This window comes from Macaca fascicularis, chromosome 16 (assembly GCF_037993035.2).
Source record: "Macaca fascicularis isolate 582-1 chromosome 16, T2T-MFA8v1.1".
Classification (NCBI taxonomy): domain Eukaryota; kingdom Metazoa; phylum Chordata; class Mammalia; order Primates; family Cercopithecidae; genus Macaca; species Macaca fascicularis.
In genome coordinates, this window is record NC_088390.1 from 39368760 (window position 1) to 39390927 (window position 22168).

The window sequence follows — 22168 nt, forward strand, 5'->3', positions numbered from 1 at the left end:
TACTGTGTCCTTCTCACTGTTTGTTAAGAAGAGAAAGAGAAAGGGGAAGGTGTGAGAAGGAGGAGGAGGAGAAGGGGAATGGTTTGGGAAAAGTGGTAGAGAGTCTTATGGAAAGTAGGGGAGAGTTCCATGAATTTTTGTTGCTTTTGGTAAGTCGCCCCCTTCTTGGATTAGTTTGGCTCCAGGAGACAGATTTAAAATGGGCTTTTCTATATCTTTCATGCTAAGGATGGACTGAATGTTCCTGGGGATGACTGGTTTGTCAAGGTGCTGTCCCTTCTCTACCTGTAGGTACAGGTGAGGGCGGCAGAGGCCCTGGCAGCTGAAGGAGGCTTTGCAGGGTACTCTTTATTGTGTGGTCCATGCCCTCACTGGGTATGACTGTTTTTCTGCATTCTGAGCACTGACCGGAAGCTTCTAGGGTAGGGGGACTGTGGGAGGTGGGCCAGTCGGAGGGCGCCCAGAATTTCCTGGACCCCATCACCTCTGTGCCTATGGCAGACATTGCAAACTGAGTACAAGCCTTTATCTTTACTGAGCTGGCGTGTGGCCAGGAATCTTTCTTTTCTTTTCTTTCTTTCTTTCTTTTTTTTGGTTTGAGATGGAGTCTCACTCTGTTGACCAGGCTGGAGTGCAGTGGCATGATCCCGGCTCACTACAACCTCTGTCTCCCGGGTTCAAGTGATTCTCCCACATCAGCCTCCCAAGTAGCTGGGACTACAGGTGCGCACCACCATGCCTGGCTAATTTTTGTATTTTTTAGTAGAGACAGGGTTTCATCATGTTGGCCAGGCTGGTCTTGAACTCAAGTGATCTGCCTACCTTGGCCTCCCAAAGTGCTGGAATTACAGGCGTGAGCCACCACGCCCAGCCGAGGAATCTTTCTTGACAGTTCAATGGCAGTCACACTCTAAGGAATTGGCATGTAGAATGGGACCTCTTTATCATCTCTGACCTGCCCTATGTTGGCCATCACAGCAGCACGGCATCCAGAGGAGATTGACGTGGTCATCCCCATTTTTAGGAGGAAACTGAGCTTCAGAGACGTTCTAGAGCTTGCCCAAGGTAGCACAGTTGGTGGAGCTGGGACTTGGATGGGGCTGCCAGATTGCCAAGGCCATGCTCCATCCTCAGCCATTCCAGCTGCCATGGCTGGACTAGCACTTGGACTCTCAGCAGGCTGCCCCCTGGAGTGGGAAGGCACAGTTGAGGGGTGGGGGGCAGTGGAGAGAGAGCCCACCTATCCACAGCAGATCCATCATTCTCCAAGCCCTCCAGCTTCTCTTCTGCCTCCAAGCCTCTGCTCAGGTATCTACTCTGCAAACTAGCCTGCCTGGCAACTTCTACCCATCTCTCAAGGTTTCAGTCAAAACCTGCTCCGACTCAGCCAGCCAGACCCAGGTGCTTCTGCTGCAATGAGCACACTGTGCCCTGGGTACTTTGTAGCTCTTGCTGCTCAAGACTTTCTCTCTCTTTCTCTTTCTTTCTTTCTTTCTTTCTTTCTTTCTTTCTTTCTTTCTTTCTTTCTTTCTTTCTTTCTTTCTTTCTTTCTTTCTCTTTCTTTCTTTCTTTCTTTCTTTCTTTCTTTCTTTCTTTCTCTTTCTTTCTTTCTTTCTTTCTTTCTTTCTTTCTTTCTTTCTTTCTTCTTTCTTTCTTTCTTTCTTCTTTCTTTTCTTTCTTTTTTCTTTCTCATTCTTTTCTTTCTTTTCTTTCTTTTTTCTTTCTCATTCTTTTCTCTTTCTTCTTTTCTTTCTTTTCCTTTCTTTTTTCTTTCTCATTCTTTCTTTTCTCCCTCCCCTCCCCTCCCCTCCCCTCCCCTTCCCTTCCCTTCTTTTTGACAGAGTCTCTCTCTGTCACCAGGCTGGAGTGCAGTGGTGTGATCTTGGCTCACTGCAAGCTTTTCCTCCCAGGTTCAAGCAATTCTCCTACCTCAGCCTTCCGAGTACCTGGGACTACAGGCATGCGCCACCATGCCCAGCTAATTTTTGTATTTTTAGTAGAGACGGGGTTTCACCATATTGGTCAGGATGGTCTCGATCTCTTGACCTTGTGATCTGCCCACCTTGGCCTCCCAAAGTGCTGGGATTACAGGCATGGGCCACTGTACTGCTCAGGTGTTACTGTGCATGCCTATTGCCCACCTCTGCCCACCTAGACTGTGTCTTCTTGATACATGAATTCCCAGTACTCCTAGCCCAGTGCCTGGCACATAGTGAGCACACAGAAAACGCTCGTGGAGTGATGGGGTCAGGACAGAGACTCCAGCGTGGTGCTGGGAAGTTTCCTTCCGGGAGGCTGGTTGAGCTGGGTGTGCTTTGGTGCCCACCAATCACTTTGTATTGGGCCTATTTTAACTCAGATAGAACTGCTTTTGTAAAGAAGTCACAAAAGGCGGAATTACCCTAAAGACAAATGGCCTATAATGGTGATAAGTTTGCCACTTCCTTTAGCGGCATGGGGGACAGAACAGCTTCAAGGAGGCAAAAAATCTGAATTCTCCATCCCAAAGCATCACTCAGTCATTATCAGGGGGCGGATTTTCTTTTGAACAAAAAGCAAAACACCGTCGCCGCCTTGCTTAGAAACACATGAGATGTCAGCAGTGGGGCGTGTTTGGAGGCTCAGTGGCAGCCAGCAAACATTATGCCTGCGCTCCCCGGTGCAGGGCATGCAGGGGGCATGTTCTTGAAGAACCAGGCCATGGGGGTGTCTGCAAAGTGGACGCTATGGTTGCTTTTTATGTATACAGGTCTTTTCCTTCAGCCCTCAAAATCTCCACGTGCATAAAATAATTTTATGAAATCACGTTTCCAAGTTTTTCTGTTCATATTCATTTTCTGGTCGTTCATTCATTTTGCCATCTGTGAGAACGCACAAGCTGCAGCAGGTGCCAAAGGTTTAAAAAAATTATGGGAGAAAGCACTTAACACTGATCAAATGCTAGCTATCCTTTTATTTTTTCTTCTTTCTGTAAATTGAAAAATGACAGTCATTATGTGATTTTAGGAGAAGAAATGGTTGCATTTTGTGGTACTGTGGTGTTCTTTTGGAGGATTGTTTAGCACTTTCTCTATCAGGGTGACTTTGTCTAGCATCAGTGGATCCCTAGAGGCTCACAGATGGGCTCTGGGGGTCCATAACCTTCCTGAAATTGTACAGAAACGTTTTGTTTTGTCAAGCAGCTGGGACTACAGGCATGCACCGCCACGCCTGGCTAGTTTTTTGTTTTTTTTTCATAGAGATGGGGTTTTGCCATGTTGCCCAGGCTGGTCTCGAACTCCTGAAGTCAAGTGATCCTCCCACCTTAGCCTCCCAAAGTGCTGGAATTATAGGTGTGAGCCATTCCACCCAGCCCGTAGGCAAAATTTAACGTGTATCTATGTGACTATGTGAATTTTTTGGGGGGAGAGAGTTTACAGCTTTCATCTTATTTTTACGAGAGTCAATGATCCAAATAAGATTAAAAATCAATGTTCTTCAGGAAGAAAAGAGAAAAGAAGAAAAGATAGAAAGTGTTTTATACACTTACACTTATTTAATCCTCATCACAAACCTGAAAACTAAGCATCAGCATTTCTGTTTTATAGATGGAGAAATGGGGGCTCTGAGCAGTAAAGTAATATTTGCTTAGATGCCTGACATTCACTTACAACTTCAACTCACAGACTGTTAGAGTCGGGAATCACCAAAGGGATTATCTGTCCATTTTCATCCCCTTCCCTGTTATAAAGGAGGAAACTGAGGCCCACAGAAGTGAAGTGAACTGGGCCCAAAGTCATGTGGTCAGTTTGCAGCAGAAACAGGTTAGAAACTCAATCTTCTGGCTGGGCGTGGTGGCTCACACCTGTAATCCCAGCACTTTGGGAGGGCAAGGTGGGCGAATCACCTGAGGTCAGGAGTTTGAGACCAGCCTGACCAACATGGTGAAACCCTGTCTCTACTAAAAACACAAAAAATTAGCCGGGTGTGGTGGCTGGCACCTGTAATCCCAGCTACTCGGGAGGCTGAGGCAGGAGACTCGCTTGAACCTAGGAGGCAGAGGTTGCAGTGAGCCGAGATCAGCCACTGCACACCAGCCTGGGTGCAACAGAGTGAGACTTCATCTCAAAACAAAAACAAAAACAAAAACAAAACAAAACCCAAAGCCTTTGTCAACCCACTGCTTTATTCTTGAAAAACGAGTGAGTACTGGTTTCATCAAATGTCAAACTGAATTAGTAAGAGATTTTCCTCCTTCCACCTGTCCTCAAGCAGGGTTGGGTCCTACAGTCCTGTTTCATAGTCCCCATGGACCTCATTCCCCCTAGAATAACCTGTTAGCCTTAGGAATACATAAACACCTGCACAAAAAGATCCCATGTGCTAAGAAGCTAAGAATCTCCAATGAGTGGGGAGAAAGGTATTAGTTCAAGAAATCAACCCTTGGCTTGGGAAATGTCTTCATTGCCTCTTGGGGAGCAAAGGAAAGAGCTTGAAGGACTTTAGCTGTGACACCCTTCTAAGCATAGTGGCCAGGTCCTTCATCCTTCGGCACCTGCCTACCTCTCAGTGGTCGTTCAGAACATTTTTCCCTTCATGTCTTTGCTTGGGTTCTCCTGGACCTGTGTGCAATCCCCTGAGCTGTGCCTCCTGCAGCCTCCTGGGCTTCGCATATGCTGCTGTCTCACTTCCCTTCAACTGAAAAACCCAGATTCATCTTTTGCAGTCTTCTGTTTACTTGTCGGTATTCCTTGCTCAGATTAGAAATTGCTTGCCTCACCGCAAGTGCCCGGCAAGGTAGCAGTCAATCCATAGAATGGCATGGCACGTGCACCTGTGCCCTTCCTGCATTGCCCCTTCTTTCTTCCCCTGTCCCCTTCCCTGTTATGCCAGAGAGCTTGCTCTGTGCAGTGGAGGGTCTGCTCTGGCTGTGTGCCAGTCAGGGCTGGCTGCATTCTCTCCCCCTGCCTTAGCAATTCCTTGCCCTCTCTGAGCTCGCTTTTCTTTGTCACATGGGAGCTGATTCGTTGGGTTCTCATGGAGGCCCTCAGCCCCATGCAGTTTGGTTCCAAAATTGAATAAAAATCTCTGAGCTTGTGGAGGAAGAGGTTTCCTTTGGGCCTGTGGGCTCAGGTGGGCTGTGCTGAGCTTTACCCGAGGGAACACATTACCCACCAGGCTCACACCTGTGGGCAGGGCCTGCCTGCGACACCCTCCTTCCCAGCTCAGCAAGAGCCGTTCTCCAGAGACCCTCTGTGGACTCTGGTCTCCCCCCATCAGTGCTTGTGGCTCTGCAAGCTTCTCACTAGGAGCGTTCGTGGTGAAAACTCTCACAAAAATAGCTTCAAGCTGGAACGAGGAAAATAAAATAACTCCAGCCTGTCCCTGCCAAAAACAACAAAGCAACAGTGTGCGAGCAACTAGCCCAGCCCTCTGGCAATGGATGCTCACAGCAGAGGCTCAATTACTCTCTCTTCAGCTGCGGCACATCCCCCAGATCCTGTGTCTGGGGTCATGTGCCATTAATTAATTAATCAATCGATTAATTGATTGATCCAATCCTCTGAAGTCACTGAGAATTCAACCTTATGGCTTGGACTTGTGATTGCTCCAAATTCCTAGCCTTGGTGTCATCTTTTCGGTCACTCCTGAAAATGGGCCAACTCCCTGAGTCTCCCCTGTCCACTGGACCTCCCCAGGTCCACGCTAAGGAAATGATTGCACAAACAGCTACTTGTTTGATGGAAGGATCATAAAAACACGCCCCCGCACTCGAATTTAGACTGTGTCTTTTGTTAACAGCCGATTAATAATAATCAGTAGCTAGCTATTGATTTGCTCTCTTGAATTTCCTTTTTTTCTTCTTTAAACAGGTAAATAATATAGACCTGGTTTAAGCTGAACAAAGCCAGAATCCTCAAATCCATACGAGCGCAGACATATGTAAGCCCTGAAGCAAACCAAATGCATCTAAATATTCTTTGCTGTATCACAAATGGATCTAATTTTTTTTTTTTTTCTGAAAAGGAAGCCAGAAATCCAATGAAGCAGTTCAAATTGTAATTTAAGCTATAGATTTTTAAAAAATTTATGAAGCTGCTAAACCGGAACGAGGCAGAAGCATCAGAGAGACTCCCGACTAATTGAACAGTCATTTCATTTGGTTCCTGTCCCTGGTAGGAGCGGTCCAAGGCCAGCCTCTGGATCCCTGTTCTTCTGCATCTGACAGTGTAGATACCAGCAGGACGTTTTCCAGCCTGATGTAATCATGGGTGAGTTTGTCTCAGGAGAGGGACTTTGACACTCTGGCCCAGTATGGAAAACTGGTCACTGTCAGTCCTTCTTGTTTAACGTGAGTCACCTTGGTGGGTCTGCAAATGGAATTGTGAACCTCGGAGCTTAGCGGTATAGCTTTGGCACTGCCACTAACTCACTATGTGACCCTAGGCCAGGCCCTCCTCTCCCCTTGAGAGTCTGCTCAATTGGAAAATGAGGACATTAAGCTACCTGATCCAGCAGGCCTGTGGGCCTGTGGTAGGCAGAGTAATGTCCCCCAAAGATGTCCCTATTCTAATCCCTGGAACCTGTGAATATGTGACCTTACATTGTAAAAGAGGCCTTGAAGAGGTGGTTAATTTAATAATCCCAAAAATGGGAAGGTTATCCTGGATTATGCAGTAGGTCCAGTGTCATCAAAAGGGTTCTTTAAAGGCTGGGCATGGGGGCTCACACCTGTAATCCCAGCACTTTGGGAGGCTGAGGTGGGCAGATCACTTGAGATCAGGAGTTTGAGACCAGCCTGGCCAACATGGAGAAATCCCATCTCTGCTAAAAATACAAAAGCTAGATGGGCATGGTGGTGGATGACTGTAATCCCAGCTACTTGGGAAGCTGAGGCAGGAGAATTGCTTGAATATGGGAGGTAGAATATGGGAGCTTGAATATGAGCTGAGATCATGTCACTGCACTCCAGCCTGGGTGACAGAGCGAGACTCTGTCTAAAAAAAGAAAAAGTGTTCTTTACAAATGGAAGAGGGAAGCAGGAGAGAAGTCACGGTTAGAGGGAGATGTGCCTGTGTGGATTTATGACAGGAGAAGGACTTAACCCGTCATGGCTGGCTTTGAAGATGGAGGAAGGGGTTGCAAGCCAAGGAATGTGGGCAACCTCTAGAAGCTGGAAAAAGCAAGGAAACAGAGTCTCCTGTAGAACTTCCAGAAAGAAACACAGCCTTGCTGGCACTGGGTTTTAGCCCAGTGAGACCTGTGTCAGACTTTTGACCTATAGAACTATAAGATTTGTGTTGTTTTAAGCCACGAAAGTAGTAGTTATTTGCAATGGCAGTGATAGAAAACCACACAAGACCCTTTCTGGCAACTTCACACTCTTTAAGAATAAAACCTAGCTTGGCTGACAGCTGGCAGCCCCATCTGGGAGAATGCTTGGGAGGAGCTATCACAGGGGTGCTCTGTCCCAGCTGCCTTCTGCAGCCCCCAGGACTGCCAGCTCCTGGCCATGCTTGGGCGTGAGCATCCCACTGGGCAGGGAGGCAGGTGCTGTTATGGCACTTTGAGTCTCCGGAGATCATCTGCTCCTGCATCTTCCCTTCACACAGGTAAGGTACTATCTTCATCCAAAAATTAACGAGCTGTGCCCGGAGAGGTGCATGGTCTCACCCACTGTCACACAGCTACCGAGAGAAGAAGGCCGTGGGGCCAGGGCTCGTAACTCCCGGTGGGAGACTCTTCCATTTGTCACATTGGGCAAGTAACTTTTCCTGTGTTAGTGGGTCACGAAGGAGAGACAGACAGGGAGGTTGGATGGCAGAACGGGACCAGAACCCTGAACCTCTGGTCTAGCCAGTGCTTTCTGAGCACCTGTGCGTGAGGGGAAAGGCACAGCCACATTAGACCTTTCTTCACTGCTTGAGGAGAGACTTTGAGTTGGGAGTGGTGAGGGCTGGGAGGGAAAGTAAAAGATTAGGTTAAAGGAACTGCTGCTATGGAACCAGCATGGTGCTAAGGATGAGGATTCTGCCTGAACAGGAAACTCTCTTTCACACCTGGAGGCTGAAAAGGGCATGCCCTACACCCATAACACCAAAAGGCACCTCCCAACCTCTCATTCCACCTCTAAGAAGTCATGGGGAGCAAGGCAGAGTGCCAGTGTGACCTCTGGGGGGCAAGGCAGAGTGCCAGTGTGACCTCTGGGGGGCAAGGCAGGTCGGTTTGCTGGGGGTGGGGAGGCCAGGAAGGCTTGTGTGTGGGAGGGAGGCCATGCTGGGGCCTGTGTCCAGCCCAAATTCACCGACGGGGTCAGAAGGGGTCAAGGTAGCAGACAGATCACAGGGGGACACAAAGTCCTCCTTGATGGTTTCCATGTCTGGGCAGCGTTCTCCAGGTCACGTGATTATGGTCCAGGGCAGCCTCCTTCAGAACGCGGGCTGTGGCCCATCAGTGGCACTCGAAGACATTTACAAGGTTGTGAGCAATCATTAAAAAAATTTAGAGTAAACATATAGAGTATGCACAGTTTGTAAAGGTAAGTGTCGTTGCATAAAACTTTCCAGATACACAGTCTGCAGTTTTGACCTGGCAGGCCTTTCCTAGGCCCTGGAGGGAGAGAGACTTGGATGTGGAGAAAAGGCAGAAATAACTCAGCCATTTCCACAAGACCAGCTTTTAATATGACTGTGATTTGAAGCACGAATAAATAAACGCCAAAGAAAATGGAGAAACCAAACCAAACCTCAGAACATCAAAACTAAAAAAAAAAAAAAAAGCATAAAACGAAGCAAAACAAAACAAATCTCCATCGGACAAACATAAAAGTCCCCCTATCCCAGATAAAAAGAATCAGACTGTACAAGCTGTGTCACAGGGAGAGAAGAACGACATGGCCACCATGGGTGAACATATGAGCCCCCCGCCCGCTGGCTGCTGTGCCGCCTTCACAGGCTCTGGGGCGGGAGGGAGGTTGGCACAGGTCACCTTAGGCGCCAAAGCCCCATGGGCCAGCTTGGGGAAAAGAGGGTTTGTGGGCAGGTTAAGAACCTTCACAAACGACACAAGAACTGAATGTAGCAGAGAGTCCCACGGGTTCCCTCTTGATTGTGCAGTTCTGATTCCAGGGTGGCCTCATGGTGACTTTGGACCTGGAATCTGGTCCCACTGCACGGGCAGCGGTGTGGACACTGGAAACCGCGTGGAGGAATGTCATGTACAAGACAGACGTGGAGGTGGCGCCATAAGAAGTCTGAGCATGCAGGTGCTTTATACATCTGGCAGTGAGATGTGATGGCAGGTTCGTTCTTGGACAGTTCCAGAGTGTGACTCATCTCTCCTAAGAGGGACGCACGGCGGGGCCCAAGGACGCGTCGTGTTGGACGTGGCCGGAGCGAGGTCTAGGCAGCTAGTCTGCAATGTGTGCATAGGGGGCTCTTGCTTCTTTCCAGCATCAGGGGCCATTCCACCTGAGCTTGCTCTTCCTTGTCCTGGTCTTGGGCCTCAAGGTCTGTTTGGAGGGGGTGCCGGGTGGCTCGAGGGGTGTCAGCAGGCAATCTCCTCCAAGGTCCCCAGGGCCGTCTGCAGGGGCACGTTCACAGTGTGGCTGATGGTTTCAGAGTGGTTTGGCATTGTGTCACAAGTACTCTGGAAGGGAAAGGTTTGGTGGGAGTTTATTATTCGCTCAGCAAAACTTCACTGTGATGCCACCAGCTGCCCAGCCTAGGCCCTGGGGAAGGTGCTCCCCACTTCTGGGCTGCTCCTGCTCCAGACATCTGACAGGCTGGTTTACCATCTTGGGGGCATGAGGCTGAATGGAATCCTTACCATTGCACACTTGGGCGCCCGCTACGGCAGTGAGAAGGCTCCCTGGTTTGATCGGCAGTTGGTTTGATCCCTCCTAGAGGTGCCCTTCATGTAACTGGACCTATATCTGTGTGGTCTCTAGCTTTGGGGCTGGATGGTCCTGAGTCCTGACCTCTCCCCTGGGGGCCTCCCTTGGGGCTATGGTGCAGGAAGTACAGCCCGTGGCTAGGCCTGGGGCAGGAAGGACCCATGGCTGAGGCCAAGCAGGAAGGGTAGAAGGCCTTAGAGCTCAGAACCAGAGCTGGTCAGTCCTTGGGTCAGTCCCCAAGGACTTTTAGGGTTAGGCTGGACCCAGAGAAACATAGCCGTGGGTCCCTAAGCAGGGAGGGGCCGAGCTGGCCACACATGAATCTCCAGGGTGGTTTCCAGGCTGCGGTGGGTGGGAGGCTGAGAGGGATTGGAGCAGGGACGGCTAGCCAGGAGGCTGTGCCAGGAATTTGGGGAAGATTTGATGGGGCCACAACTAGGGGAAGAGGAACAGGATGGAGAAGAGGCCGTGGCACTGAGACCTTCTGAAGCAAGGGGGGCTCTGAGGGTGCAAAGGGAACCACTGTCTAAGCACCTACTATAAACTAAGTGCTGTGCTGACTGCTTTGCCGGCAGGATCTCACTTAACTCAGGTGACAGCCCCCTGCGGTCTGATCTGATGCAGATGCTTAGAGAGGTTAAATATGTAACTTGCCCCCAGGCACACAGCCAGGAAGCCGGAGCCTTGGGATCCAGCCAGGCCAGCTGAGGCCAGACCGGGGCCCCTTCCACACTGCCCTTCCCCTCCCCACTTTCTGTTCCACAGAGGTTGCAGGGGACCAGAGAATCAAAGCAAGATTTGTAGACAGTGTGTGAAACAGAAATGGAATCCATATAGGGGGAAGGGGCTGGGGTCCATTTTGGATTTGTTGATATTAAGTGGGTGGTGGTCACTCAGTGGGCACCATTTTCCAGGGCTGGAGGTGCTGATTTGGGGCACAAGGCTGGATGGGGAAAGCCGGCAACATCTGCACCCATCAGCCAAGGCCTGAGCCCAGGAGTAGACTGAGTTTGGGAAGGAGAATGACAAACAGCCATAGAGGGGCTGCCCCTCGGGCTATAGGAAAGAGGCAGAGTAGGGCAGTGGTTAGAAGTGCTTGGAGGGCAGCTCTGACACTCAGCAGCTGTGGGACTTTGGTCTCTGGGCCTCGACTGCCTCAGATACAAAGTGCCTGACACGTACCAGGCACACGATAGTCAGTAGCTATAATGGGCACTATTGCTACTTCCAACTTCATGGGGCTCCATACTCTGTCCGTTTTGAACGGGATGGAGAGCCAGTGATGCTCTGCTTGTACTTTGCCACTACTGGGGAATAAAGGAATAGACGTACAGAGCCTGTCCACTTCTCCCCCTGCTGTGAGATGAGGGGAGCAGCTGTCTGCCTGAGAGAAGCTGGATTGGGCCAGGCAGGTCCTACACTTGGAAGCACCTCCTGGTGTCTGCTGCATCCATACTGGCTTCTGGGATGAGTCTCAGAGAGAGGCTCGAGGCTCAGCTGGAGTGTCCTTGGATTTGGGAAGTGACAGCATGTCCCAAGCCATGGTAAGGTGTGCAGTGAGTCACATCTTTCCTGCCCGGCCCCAGTATCTGGTTTCCTACTGCTGGTACAAGCCAGAGCAGCAGAGCAACTTCCAATCAGTGAGCTGCTCTTACCACATTCTCATCGTGGCTCCCTTCGTCCTCCTCTTTGCCAAGCAGGTCTAATAGCTTCTCTTTGATCAGCTGTAAGAAAAGCAGGAAGGGGTTGGTCAGGCTGCGAGGAGGGTGTGGAGATAGAAGGGACCTCCCTCCATGGGGCCCTGCTGGGGCTGGCAGCTGCCGGGGCTGTGGCTGGACATACTGTAGCACAAGCCCAGCCTGGCAGCCAGCTCCAGGTGCCTGTCTGTCTAAACCCAGCCTTTCGGCTGAAATGGGATTTTGTTGCAGGAGATGGAGCTTGGAAGAGGTAATGGCGGGCCCTGCTTCACAGCGTGGACTGCTGTCTTTGTGGCTGGTGAGTGTTAGTAAGTGGTGTGTGCTGGTACACTGGCTCCCTGTCTGTCCTCAGGAGCAGCCTGGGACCCCCTTTCTGTGGCTGGGGCTGGGGGACAAGATTATTATTCAGTGTCTAGGCCTGACACTGCACACAATTCAGAAGACCTAGACATGCCTGAGTTCATGACGTTTTACTCCTAGCAATAAAGCATAGTTCTTAAATCTGTTACCTGGTGTGATTCAATTGCCATAACTGCGTACAGTTTTTCACGAAGGTCAATAAACAAGGCAGAAAAAAATCTGGCCATGGGAACTGATGTGGTTTTGGAGTCACTGTGCTGAGAGGCACGAGATTCTCCAGAGAAGCCTGGTCACTGGGGCACGACAGGTCCCCACTGTGGTTCCGAGCAGCCTTTGGTCACGAACAGCCCCCTGTGAGAGGCAGAACATGGTTCTGCAGGCTCCTGTCTACTGCTCCGGTTTGGGGGACTTCATAGGTCCAGGCATTCCTTGGAAGTTCTGGAGCCATTGCCTTTTTCAGGGGCGCATGTTGGAGGTGAAGTGCATTGCCCATCTCACAGCCAAGGGGATGGAGGCCTCCAAGGGAACACCTGTCAAAGCAGAGCCTGGGATAGTGGCATCCACAGGCTCGCTCTCAGAGAGATGCAGGTGAGAAGGCTGACCAGCTCCAGGAACCCTCAGTGCCAGAGAAGCTTTCAGAGGCCTCGTTCCAGTCATTTCTTGAGGAAGACATCTCCCCAGACGGTTAGCAGCCAGGGCGGCTGGCGTGCCCTGCTGTCTTCTTGCTCAGGATTGGTGAGGACTGCTGGGAAGTGCCCCTTCCCTAAGACTGGCTGGGCCATGGAGAACATGACTCAGGCGATGGGCCACCTACAGGGCAGGTGTGTGTGTGGGGGGAGTATGTGTGCAGGTGTGGACATGCCCATGGATGAAGCCACCACCTCCAGCCCAGCTTCAGGAGGGGCTCGGAGCTGGCCTCAGCACAGTCTGGCCTAACTTCCGCTCATCCCTCCCCATCCTTCCCTGCCAGTGTAGATGGCCCAGTGCTGTTCCAGCTCCCAGAGGATAGGCCTGTGTTTCTCTTATATCCACCGCCCCCCAAAAAACTCCCATCCCCTTGCCCCACGGTGCCTGGGCTTCAGTGATCGACTCTATCAGTGGACAGGAGGGGAAGCAGACTCTGCATGGAGAGAGGCACCGCCTTCCTTCTACCGTGTTTCTGAACCTGGGGCACGATGAGGGCACCAGCAAGCGGTCATTTCCCTGCAGGGAATCCCAACTCTTACCTCATAAATATAATCAAAGAGCTCTAGTATTGTAAGGATACTAGCACCAATGAACAATCCCATCTGACCACCAATATCACCTGGAGAGAGAGGGAAAAGACCAAAGCTTTGCTTTTATGCAGCTTCCAGGAAGGGTGAACAGACTGAAATGCAACCCAGACCTTCTGAATGGCGCCCCCTCCACGGGGAGCCTGGGCCTTGTTGTGGGAGGTCCAGGCCTTTGGCAGCTCCTTCCCTCACTGCACATCTCTGAGAGCTACTGTTTTTCAGCATTCAGTGGGGTCAGGGACTAAGCTGATGGCTTATTGGAAGGGCTTAGACTAGATCTCATGATCCACAGTGCTAATGGAGTTGTTCAGGTACACTCAGAACCACACGGATTGGGTCCTGCTTTGACTCTGGGCTGGGAATAGGGAGAATAGAGAGCTAGGATGTGTGTGGACTGGTGGCAGGCGCCCTGGGTGGGAGTCTTGGGAGGAGATGCCCCCCCACCAATCCAATCACGGCATGGGCTTCAGGGCCACCTTGGGGCACCTCCCACCCTTGGGATAAGGTCATAGGTGTCTCCTTTCTCCCCCATCCAAAAGTTAGTGTGCAATTTTGACTCTTTCTAGAGCTGAGGTTCTTACTCTGGGGTTTATAGGCCCCCGTTGTTCAAAGTTTTTCTGGATTTGTCTTCAGATCCCCCTGCATCCAACTCTCCTGGAAGAACTGTAATCAGTGTTGCTGCCTGGATATACCTAGGCCAATAGAATCAGAGCCTCTGGGGTTGGGGTCTGGATGTCAGGATTTTTAAGTTTCTGCTGGAGGTGAGGTGTGTTCTCAGGCCCACCAGAGTTTGAGAACCACTGTCCTGGGAGTACTTCAGATGGCTGGAGACTCTCCTGAAATTGAATGTGAAATGTGTGTGCTTGGGCATTTGTAGCAGGAGAGTCCATAGCTATTATCAGTTTCTAACAGGGGTCCTGAGTCCCCAAAAGCTTAAGATGCTTTGCTGCAGAGGCAGTGTGGCAGAGCCGAGGGCTCTGAGGCTCTGAGTCCACAGAGTGGCCACCAACTGGTTGTGTAGCTTTCATAAGCCTTGACCTTCTGAGGAGCTTTGCCTCCAAAGGACATTTGGTGGTGGTGGCAGGATGGAGGGGATTGGATGAGATGAACTGTGAAGTTCTTTCTAGCCATAATCTCTAAGACTCTCGGTCTCTGGAAAGAGGGGCAGGAATTGGGGTTGGGGGGCAGAGTTCGGGGTGGCTGGTCAGTTCTCTTGGAGATGCCAGGTTGACCTCTTGGCCTGAGAACTCTCTGGTGGGCAGATCTGCCCCACTCCTTCTCAGCTTATGGCTGGGTGGGGTCCCACGTCCGTGTGCTCAGGTGAACCACAGAGATAGTGGGGAGAGGGCTCTTCCCAGTGGAACTTGGTGCTGGGCTCAAAATGGCTCAAAAAGCTCTCCCTCATTCCTTTCCCATCACCGCTTCCTCTCATGTCTTTAATGGAGGTTTCTTGGGGACTGTGTTCTAATGGATATGTATGTCAGGTGGGAGGCGTGTGATGTGCATGTGCAGTGTGAGTCTGTAGTGGTAGAGTGCGGGATATGTGCCAGGGTCCAGGGTGTGTGCACGTATTTGTATAAAAGCAGGCAGGAGGTCTGGCTGTCCATGGTTTTATGTAGGTGGCTCTCCCTGTCTATTTTAGGCACTCTGAGTGTGTCTAAGTGTGTGTGAGTGTGGGTCTGTGGAGGTGAGCAGAGTGTGTCTGAGTGTGTAGAGCATGTGTAGTGTGGGTGTGCTTGTGTGTGTATATGGGGCCGTGTGGGGGCTGTGTGCATGGGTGTGTCTCTGGAGCTGTGGGATTGGCACGTGGGGCTGTAGAGGTATGCATTTGTGTGTGTGGTCCTGGACCACCGTGGGTGCATGAACCTGTAGGTTTGGTGTGTGTGTGTGCAGACCGGGGTGGGGTACACTGTGGGTAGTGTGAACGCTGTGTAGCGTGCATGTGCATGGACACCAGGAGGTGAGAAAGGGCCATGCGGTGTTGAGAGAAGGGCCTGATGACTGAGGGTTTGCAAGCGGCACACGCTCTCATCACAGGAGGTCCAGATGGCAGCATGAGCTCCTCAGCCGGCTATTCTGGGTGGGAACACGATCGATGCTGGGAACAAGCTCATATCTGATGCAGACACGACAGATTCAGAGCTCAGGCCCTTCTTGCTCTCTATGTCTCTCTCTCTCTCTCTCTCTCTCTCTGTGTGTGTGTGTGTGAGAGAGAGAGAGAGAAAGAAAGAGACACACATAGAGAGAGCAGAGAGAGAGAGGAAGACTGTGAGCCTATGCTGGGGGAGGGCAGGGGGTAGGAAGAGGCCTGTCCTGGGTCCTCTTTATGGAAATAAAGGGCAAGGCCAGCACAGGGGTGAGTGAGCGGTCTATGTTTCTGGTGGGGCCAAGGGCATGAGTCTCTTGGCTCAGTACCTTTGGTCACAATGACTTCTGAGGCTGAGTGACAGCCACTTTAACCCAGCTGGGACCGAGCTGTGGTGGGGAGTCCCCAGCCTCCTGGAGAAAGTGTAGAAATGCTTAGCCAGCCCTTGGACACAGCAGCTGAGCCCTGGGTCCCTGGCATAGTGACTGTCCAGGCGCCAGGAACTACTATTTATGGACCTTTTCTGAGCTAGGGGTTTATCACATTTAACCATCACAACAAGCTCATAAAGTGGGTTTTATTAAACCCATCTTGCGGATGAGGAACCTAAGGTTCAGCAAGGTAAAGTTACTTGTCCATATTCTCATAGCTGGTGTGAGAAGCCAGGTAGTAGGTATCTGCCCCTTCCAAAATGCTAACGTCACCTGGTTCAGCTCATGGAGACAATAGCTATTTCTGTTTCTGGGGCACAGGCATCAGATCCTTTCTTGAGAGGGAGTGAGAGCTGAGAGAAGCGCTCGAGAGTCAAGTCCTTTAACTGTGCACTCTTAGGGGTCTTGTCAGTTTTGGGTTGGGCTGGGGTAGGATGGAAATTAGCTCCCTGTATCCATCATATGCCATTGGGGCCGGGGAGCTCATGCGAACTTGTATGGGGTGGCAGCAGGTTTGTAGATACCTGTGGAGAGTGACCCTTCATTTGTGTTTGACAAATGACTCTCAGTCCAGGGGACAACACCTGGCCTTCTGGATGCAGCAACGTTGCTTTTGGGGTGAAGCTCCATCAGGGCCCTTACCTCCCAGGTCCCACCTGGGACCACCCACAGTTCGGCCTTCCCTCCTTCTCTCCTTCTGATACCTCTTCCCCCTCTCCATGGCCCCAGGATCCTGACTGCAACCTGGGGCAGAAGACCATGAATTCTAAGAGTGCAGGGCTGGAGAGGCCCAGAGGCCTTTAGGCTGACCCTCCTCATTGCATAGATGGGGAAAATGAAGCCAAGATTGGGGAATAAATTGGGCCTGAAATTCCACCCCACTGGGGTCCTTTCCATTCTGGGAGAGGAGCAGTGCAAGGAAAGAGGGAGCAATTGTTAGTAAATTAAAAGGTTAGACTCCTCCAGGGCTATGTGTCTGTCTGCTTGCCTCCCATCCACCTGTACATCCTCCCTCCCTCCCACCCTCTATGAGATGTGGAAATTTGTGCAATAGACACCAACTTACCAAGTAAGGCAGCAACTTCATACGCCTTCTTCTGTTCAATTGTCTCATAATTGAGAGCTTCAAAAAATATATCCAGAACAAGGATGTTCTCTCTGCAGAGAGAATAGTCAGTACCATACACGGTTAGAGCTATCAGCGTTCACAGGGAGCATCTAATACAGCTTTCCCATGGAAAGATGGAGAAACAGAGACCCAGGAAGTGAGGCAGCTTGCCCGAAGTTAGAGCTGGTTAGTGGCAGAGCTGCGGCTTCAAGTCAAGAAGCCTGACTCCCAGCCCAGTTCCGGAGGCCTACATCAGCTACCTCCTTTTGTTCCTTATTTCTGTCTCCCTGCTTTCTGTTTGCACCCTTTGCAGGAGTCCTGCCTGGCTTCCAGGCCTCTGCACCTCCAAAGGGCCTGCCTGGTCCTCAGCATGAAGGTGAGTTTCAGTAATCTCTTGACATGGCTTGCCTTGGCTAGGGTGCCTACTCCACCTGACCTCATGGGTAGCCCCTGCCCACTCCTGAGACCCCCTAAATTCCCCCTGGGATTTATAACAAGCTCCTCCTGGTGGGAGGCCCTGCTCTGGCATTGCCGAGTCAATTGCTGAAGTCAGGGAAGGTTTGTAGGGAGCAAACTCGTATCTGCCTGGGGCGTGTACTGACAGAAGCACGGCGGCTTGCTTTGCTCCTTTGGGCAGGTGTGTGAGTGAGACACATCTTGGCAGTAAAAGTTGTTACTGCCTGCAGACTGTGCCCAGCAGCAGGGCCTGGCATCTCCTACAATTCCCGTCTCCTCCAATGTGCTCACAATGCCTTCAGTGCCCCTTGTTCTCAACCCGCTGAGCAAAAGCTGGCTGGGGATGGGGGTCTGGGGACAGTGTTGGCAAAAGGGAGGGGCCGGCGAAGAGAGAAACAGATTTTTCTTTCCGTGAGCAGAGCTCGCAGGGCAGCTGTTCAAAGTATCACCCTCTCTTGCTTGGCTTGCCACAGCTGCTTCCTAACAGCTCCCTTCTTCCCATCTGCCTTTCCCCCGTCTTCTCTATCGCCGCCTGAAGGATCTTTCTAAAACTGCTAAATTGATTCGAATTAAATAAAATTACAGTTCCGCTCCCCAGTCACAGGCTGCATTTCAAATGCTCGTCAGCCACATGTGGCTAGCAGCAACCCCACTGGGCACTGCAGACGCAGAACATTTCCATCATTGCACAGTATTTGACCTATTGGGGAGCAGTGGTCGAAAATGCAAATTTGAGTCTGTCACTCACCTCTGAAAGCTCTTCAGTGGATCCCTATTCTGTTAGGATAAAGCCCACCCCCTATGCCCGCTCAGCTCAGCCTACAAGACCCTCTTGCTCTGACACATCCATGCTCCCCTTTGAAGTCTTCTCTTCTGCCCTGTGCTGATGGTCTCTGCTGAGCCTCTGCCTAGGACACCCACTTCTCCTATGCTTCCATTCATTTATTCTGTTAAAACACATTGAGTGCCAACTCTGTGCCGTACGCTCCACTAGTATTTGGCAGACAACAGAGAACAAAAAAGATAGTTTCCTGCCCTCAGGGGGCTTTCAATCTAGTGGGGCAGACAGGTAATAAACAAGGAAACACAACATGACTATGTAATTACATGCTGTAGTGTTATAAAGGAAAACACCAGAGGAATTTGAGAGAAAAATAACAGGAGTGCACCTCATCTAGATGCCTGAGATAACTTCAATTTTATTTTTATTTTTGTTTTATATTTGTTTTAGAGACAGGGTCTAACTATGTTGCCCAGGCTGAGCTTGAACTCCTGGCCTGAAGCAATCCTCCTGCCTTGGCCTCCCAAAACATTGGGATTACAGGCATGAGCCACCATGTCTGGCTGGAGATGACATTTAATTGGAGACCTGCTTAAAGAGGAACCAGTTAGGTGGAGGGTGCGAGGAAAAGAATTCTAGGCAGAGGGAATAGAATGTGCAAGTTCTGCCTGGAAAACTATACATTCTTTAAAAAAATCTCTGGGCTGGGCGAGGTGGCTCACGCCTGTAATCCCAGCACTTTAGGAGGCCGAGGTGGGCGGATCACAAGGTCAGGAGATCAAGACCATCCTGGCTAATACACAGTGAAACCCCGTGTCTACTAAAAATACAAAAAAATTAGCCGGGCGTGGTGGCGGAGGCCTGTAGTTCCAGTTACTCATGAGGCTGAGGCAGGAGAACGGTGTGAACCTGGGAGGTGGACTTTGCAGTGAGCCGAGATAGCGCCATGGCACTCCAGACTGGGCAACAGAGCGAGACTCCGTCTCAAAAAAAAAAAAAAAATCGCTGAAGCTTTCCCTGATGTCACCTCATTGCGAGCTGTAGCTAACCCATCATTCTCTCCTTCCATGTGCATCCCCCTATGACAGCCAAAGTCACCCTATATGTCATTCAGTGTGTACTTGTCTATTCACAAGACTGCAAGCTCCTTAAGGGCAGGGGCTGTGTCTTACTCATCTTTGTCTTTGTATTCTGAGCATGAAGCAGAGCTTGACACACAGAGGGTGCTCAGTGACTGTTTGCTGACTTGAACTGAATGTTTATCTCTGCTTTCCTCCTTGATTGCCTCCAATCTCCTCCTTATCCATTTCCCCCTTCCTCCTGCCTACCATGCCCACTAAACTTACGAGATATATTTTTCTGATTTGTTAAATTTCTTCTCAAGGTACTTGGCTGATGTCTTGCTGGGGATCTTCACCATGGAGAGCTCTTTGTTGTAGCGGGTCAGGTTGCAGGGTGTCCTGCAGAGACAGTAATTGCTGTCCTTTTCCGCCAGCAGACCTGGAGGGGAGAGCGAGGTGGGGCTTAGTCAGGTGTGGGGACTGGGATTTCTAAGGGTCCAGAGTAGCTGGATTCTAGCAGCTGAAAAGTGAGCTGGGAAGGGGTGCTGGTCCGGGGAAAGTGCGGGGCAGGGATTGTGGAGAGAGGGGAACTGGGCTTTTGCTGTAGGTTGATCTTGTTTTCTTTCTGCTTCCTTTAACTGTCATGTCACTCTAGAAATTATTGAAATGTGACCACTTTTGCAGAGGTCTCCAAGACCGTCCCGGTGCCCTCAGCTTCCCATGGCTTTCTTCCCTGCTCCTAGCCTCAGTATTCTCATCCACAGAGTGGGCCACCATCAAAGCAAATGTGGGAGACCGTTTTACCTGAAACCCAGGGCTCTGTGCTAATCCTGCCGGGGCTCCCTCATAGCCAGTGCCCACCTCCTCTGCCTGGTGGGTTAGGATGCAGGCAAAGATCCTTCATTCCTTTCCCTGGAGGCAACTCCCTGCATCTGGAACCCTTCCTGCCCTCTCCTTTCTTCTTCCAATTAGACATAACGTTTAAGGCATCATTTCCCTCTGACAAAGACTTTCTCCCTGATCAAACTTAGCCAGGCTCTTCAGAGCCCTGTTCTCGACTAGGCGTTGACCTTGGCCCCCATCCGTGCTGGGCCTGCCTAGCCCAGTTTTAACAAGAATCCTGCTAAAGTCAGTTTAGACAGAATCCCCCACCCTTGATATCTGATCAGCCTGGCCTGCGTCAGCAGATTTCCCCCTACCTTTGAGGTTTTCTCTGGGTAATTTTACATCTACTGAGCCCTCGCTCTGCTTGATGGCCATGAATCTCCAGCTGTCTTGGCTGTATTCTGAGTTGAATCCCATCTCTTTCCCCTGTTGTGATACTCTTGACACCTGTTGCAGTTCCCCTGAATAAAGACTTCCTTACCATTTTAACTAGTGTCAGAGTGATTTTTTCTTTAACACCTCCTTCCCTTTTCCCTCTAGCCACCTCAGTGTTTCAGGCTACCCTGGGTTTTGCTGAGTCTTTGCACACATCAGAAGTCACTCCCTCCCCTCTCAGCCTGGCCTCCCTCTCTAGTCCTCCTGGAGGTATCCGGACCTGAGGCCAACACTGCCTCGCTTAGCTCCAGCAAGTGCAGATGCTGAACGAACTTGAGTGCACATTGTTTAAAAAGTCCGCTTGTCTTGATTGTAAGCCATTTCCTGGGTCCAGAGAGAGGCGAGCAGACAGAGTGGGCCTAGCTTTGGGGTGGCAGCTTGTTTGTGCACTCTCTGTCCCTCCTAGTTTTCCAGCTGGGGAACCAGCAGAGTTCTTCCAACTGGCAGACCCCCAGCAGGCCGCTTGGGGAGGAGGAAGGAGTGTGCTCTGTGTTTTCCATTTGCGCACATGCAATGCAAACCTGACCTTACCTCTCCAGTCCTCCTCCACCTCCCCAAGCTCAATGGAGCAGAAGAAAGATGTGACTTCAGAATCACCTTGGCCTCGGATTGTGTGAGGGGAGGTATTGCCAAGCTCCTCTGGTGCCCACCTGGCTGCCCACTGTCTATCCTCTCTCCACCTCTGTCCTCTCCCCTGCTTTCCTTAGCACCCTCCGTTCCCCTTGAAACCTACTCCTTCTCCATCTCCACCTTCCATACCTCCTTTCTCTCCCCAGTTCCATTTCCAGCCCTCATCCTCTTGCACCAATTCCCTCCCCAGCCTTCTCTTCTTCCTCCTCTCCATCTGCCTCTCCCATCCCTGCAGCAACTCCACTCGGCCAGCCCCTTTCTTCTCATCCTCTCTCCATTCCTTCTTCCGCTTGATCATTCCCCACACCCAGATGGTCTCCTGGATCTCAATCTCAGGCCCCCTGCCCCCATGATTCCATCTGTCTCCTGAGTACTGACCTAGGGCAGGCTCTGCACACTCCTTGTGCTGCTCAGGGGTGCAGAATGGGGCATCCCCTGCAAAGAAGAAACACCAGACAGAGTTACTCAGGCAGGAACATTCATGTCAGCAACACCTCCTCTGCTTTGGGCTTAGGGAAGGGAGTGCCTCCCGGCAGTTGAAGGGGCAGCGGCCTGCCAGTGGGCAGTTCGAAGAGAGCCTTGGATCAGAGTGCACCCCAAAGCTGGAAGGCTGGCTTCTGATCTGCTGTGTAAGCTTGGGCAGGCTGTTCACCTCGTTGAGCAGGAGACAGTAGGATCTGTATGGCTAACTTCTCCCATGTTTCTCTGTAGGTCCAGCCAGCTCCTGTCCGTGACAGGTGAGCTCGCCTTGAGGATTGAGACTAGGGAGGTGGTGATAAGCACCTTGTAAGCTTGGCTACACATCGTCTTCTTTAACCCATACAGGCACCCTTTGAAGTCAGAAGTACTATATCTGTTTTACCCATGAGAATTTTGAGGCTTAAGCATCTTATCTTCCCAGGACACCAAGCCTAGTAGTGATGGAGGTGGGCTTTGAACAGAGGTCAGTCTGATCCAGAGCCTAGAGCTCTTCTCAGCACAACCACACTGCTGTATGGGAACAAGGGTTGCCTTGTGTTTCTCTATTGCTTTGCTCATAATTCCACATTAGTCACTGAGATGTCAGTATTAGTGTCCTGGGTGTGATTGA

At 50.8% G+C, this 22168-nt stretch overlaps 1 protein-coding gene across 2 annotated transcripts in view; it reads right to left on the reverse strand.

Annotated features, from left to right (window-relative positions):
- Nucleotides 1-8640: 8640 nt before the first annotated feature.
- ASIC2 (acid sensing ion channel subunit 2) overlaps nucleotides 8641-22168 on the reverse strand; it is a 1129045-nt gene continuing 1115517 nt past the window's right edge. For both annotated transcript variants that reach the window (XM_005583416.4, XM_005583418.4), the window contains exons 5-10: nucleotides 21457-21513; nucleotides 19414-19567; nucleotides 16789-16880; nucleotides 13158-13237; nucleotides 11530-11598; nucleotides 8641-9627 (exon numbers count right to left, since the gene is read on the reverse strand). In XM_005583416.4, coding sequence (XP_005583473.1) covers nucleotides 9526-9627; nucleotides 11530-11598; nucleotides 13158-13237; nucleotides 16789-16880; nucleotides 19414-19567; nucleotides 21457-21513 — 554 coding nt within the window. In that variant the 3' untranslated portion in view covers nucleotides 8641-9525. The remainder of the gene's footprint in view (nucleotides 9628-11529; nucleotides 11599-13157; nucleotides 13238-16788; nucleotides 16881-19413; nucleotides 19568-21456; nucleotides 21514-22168) is intronic.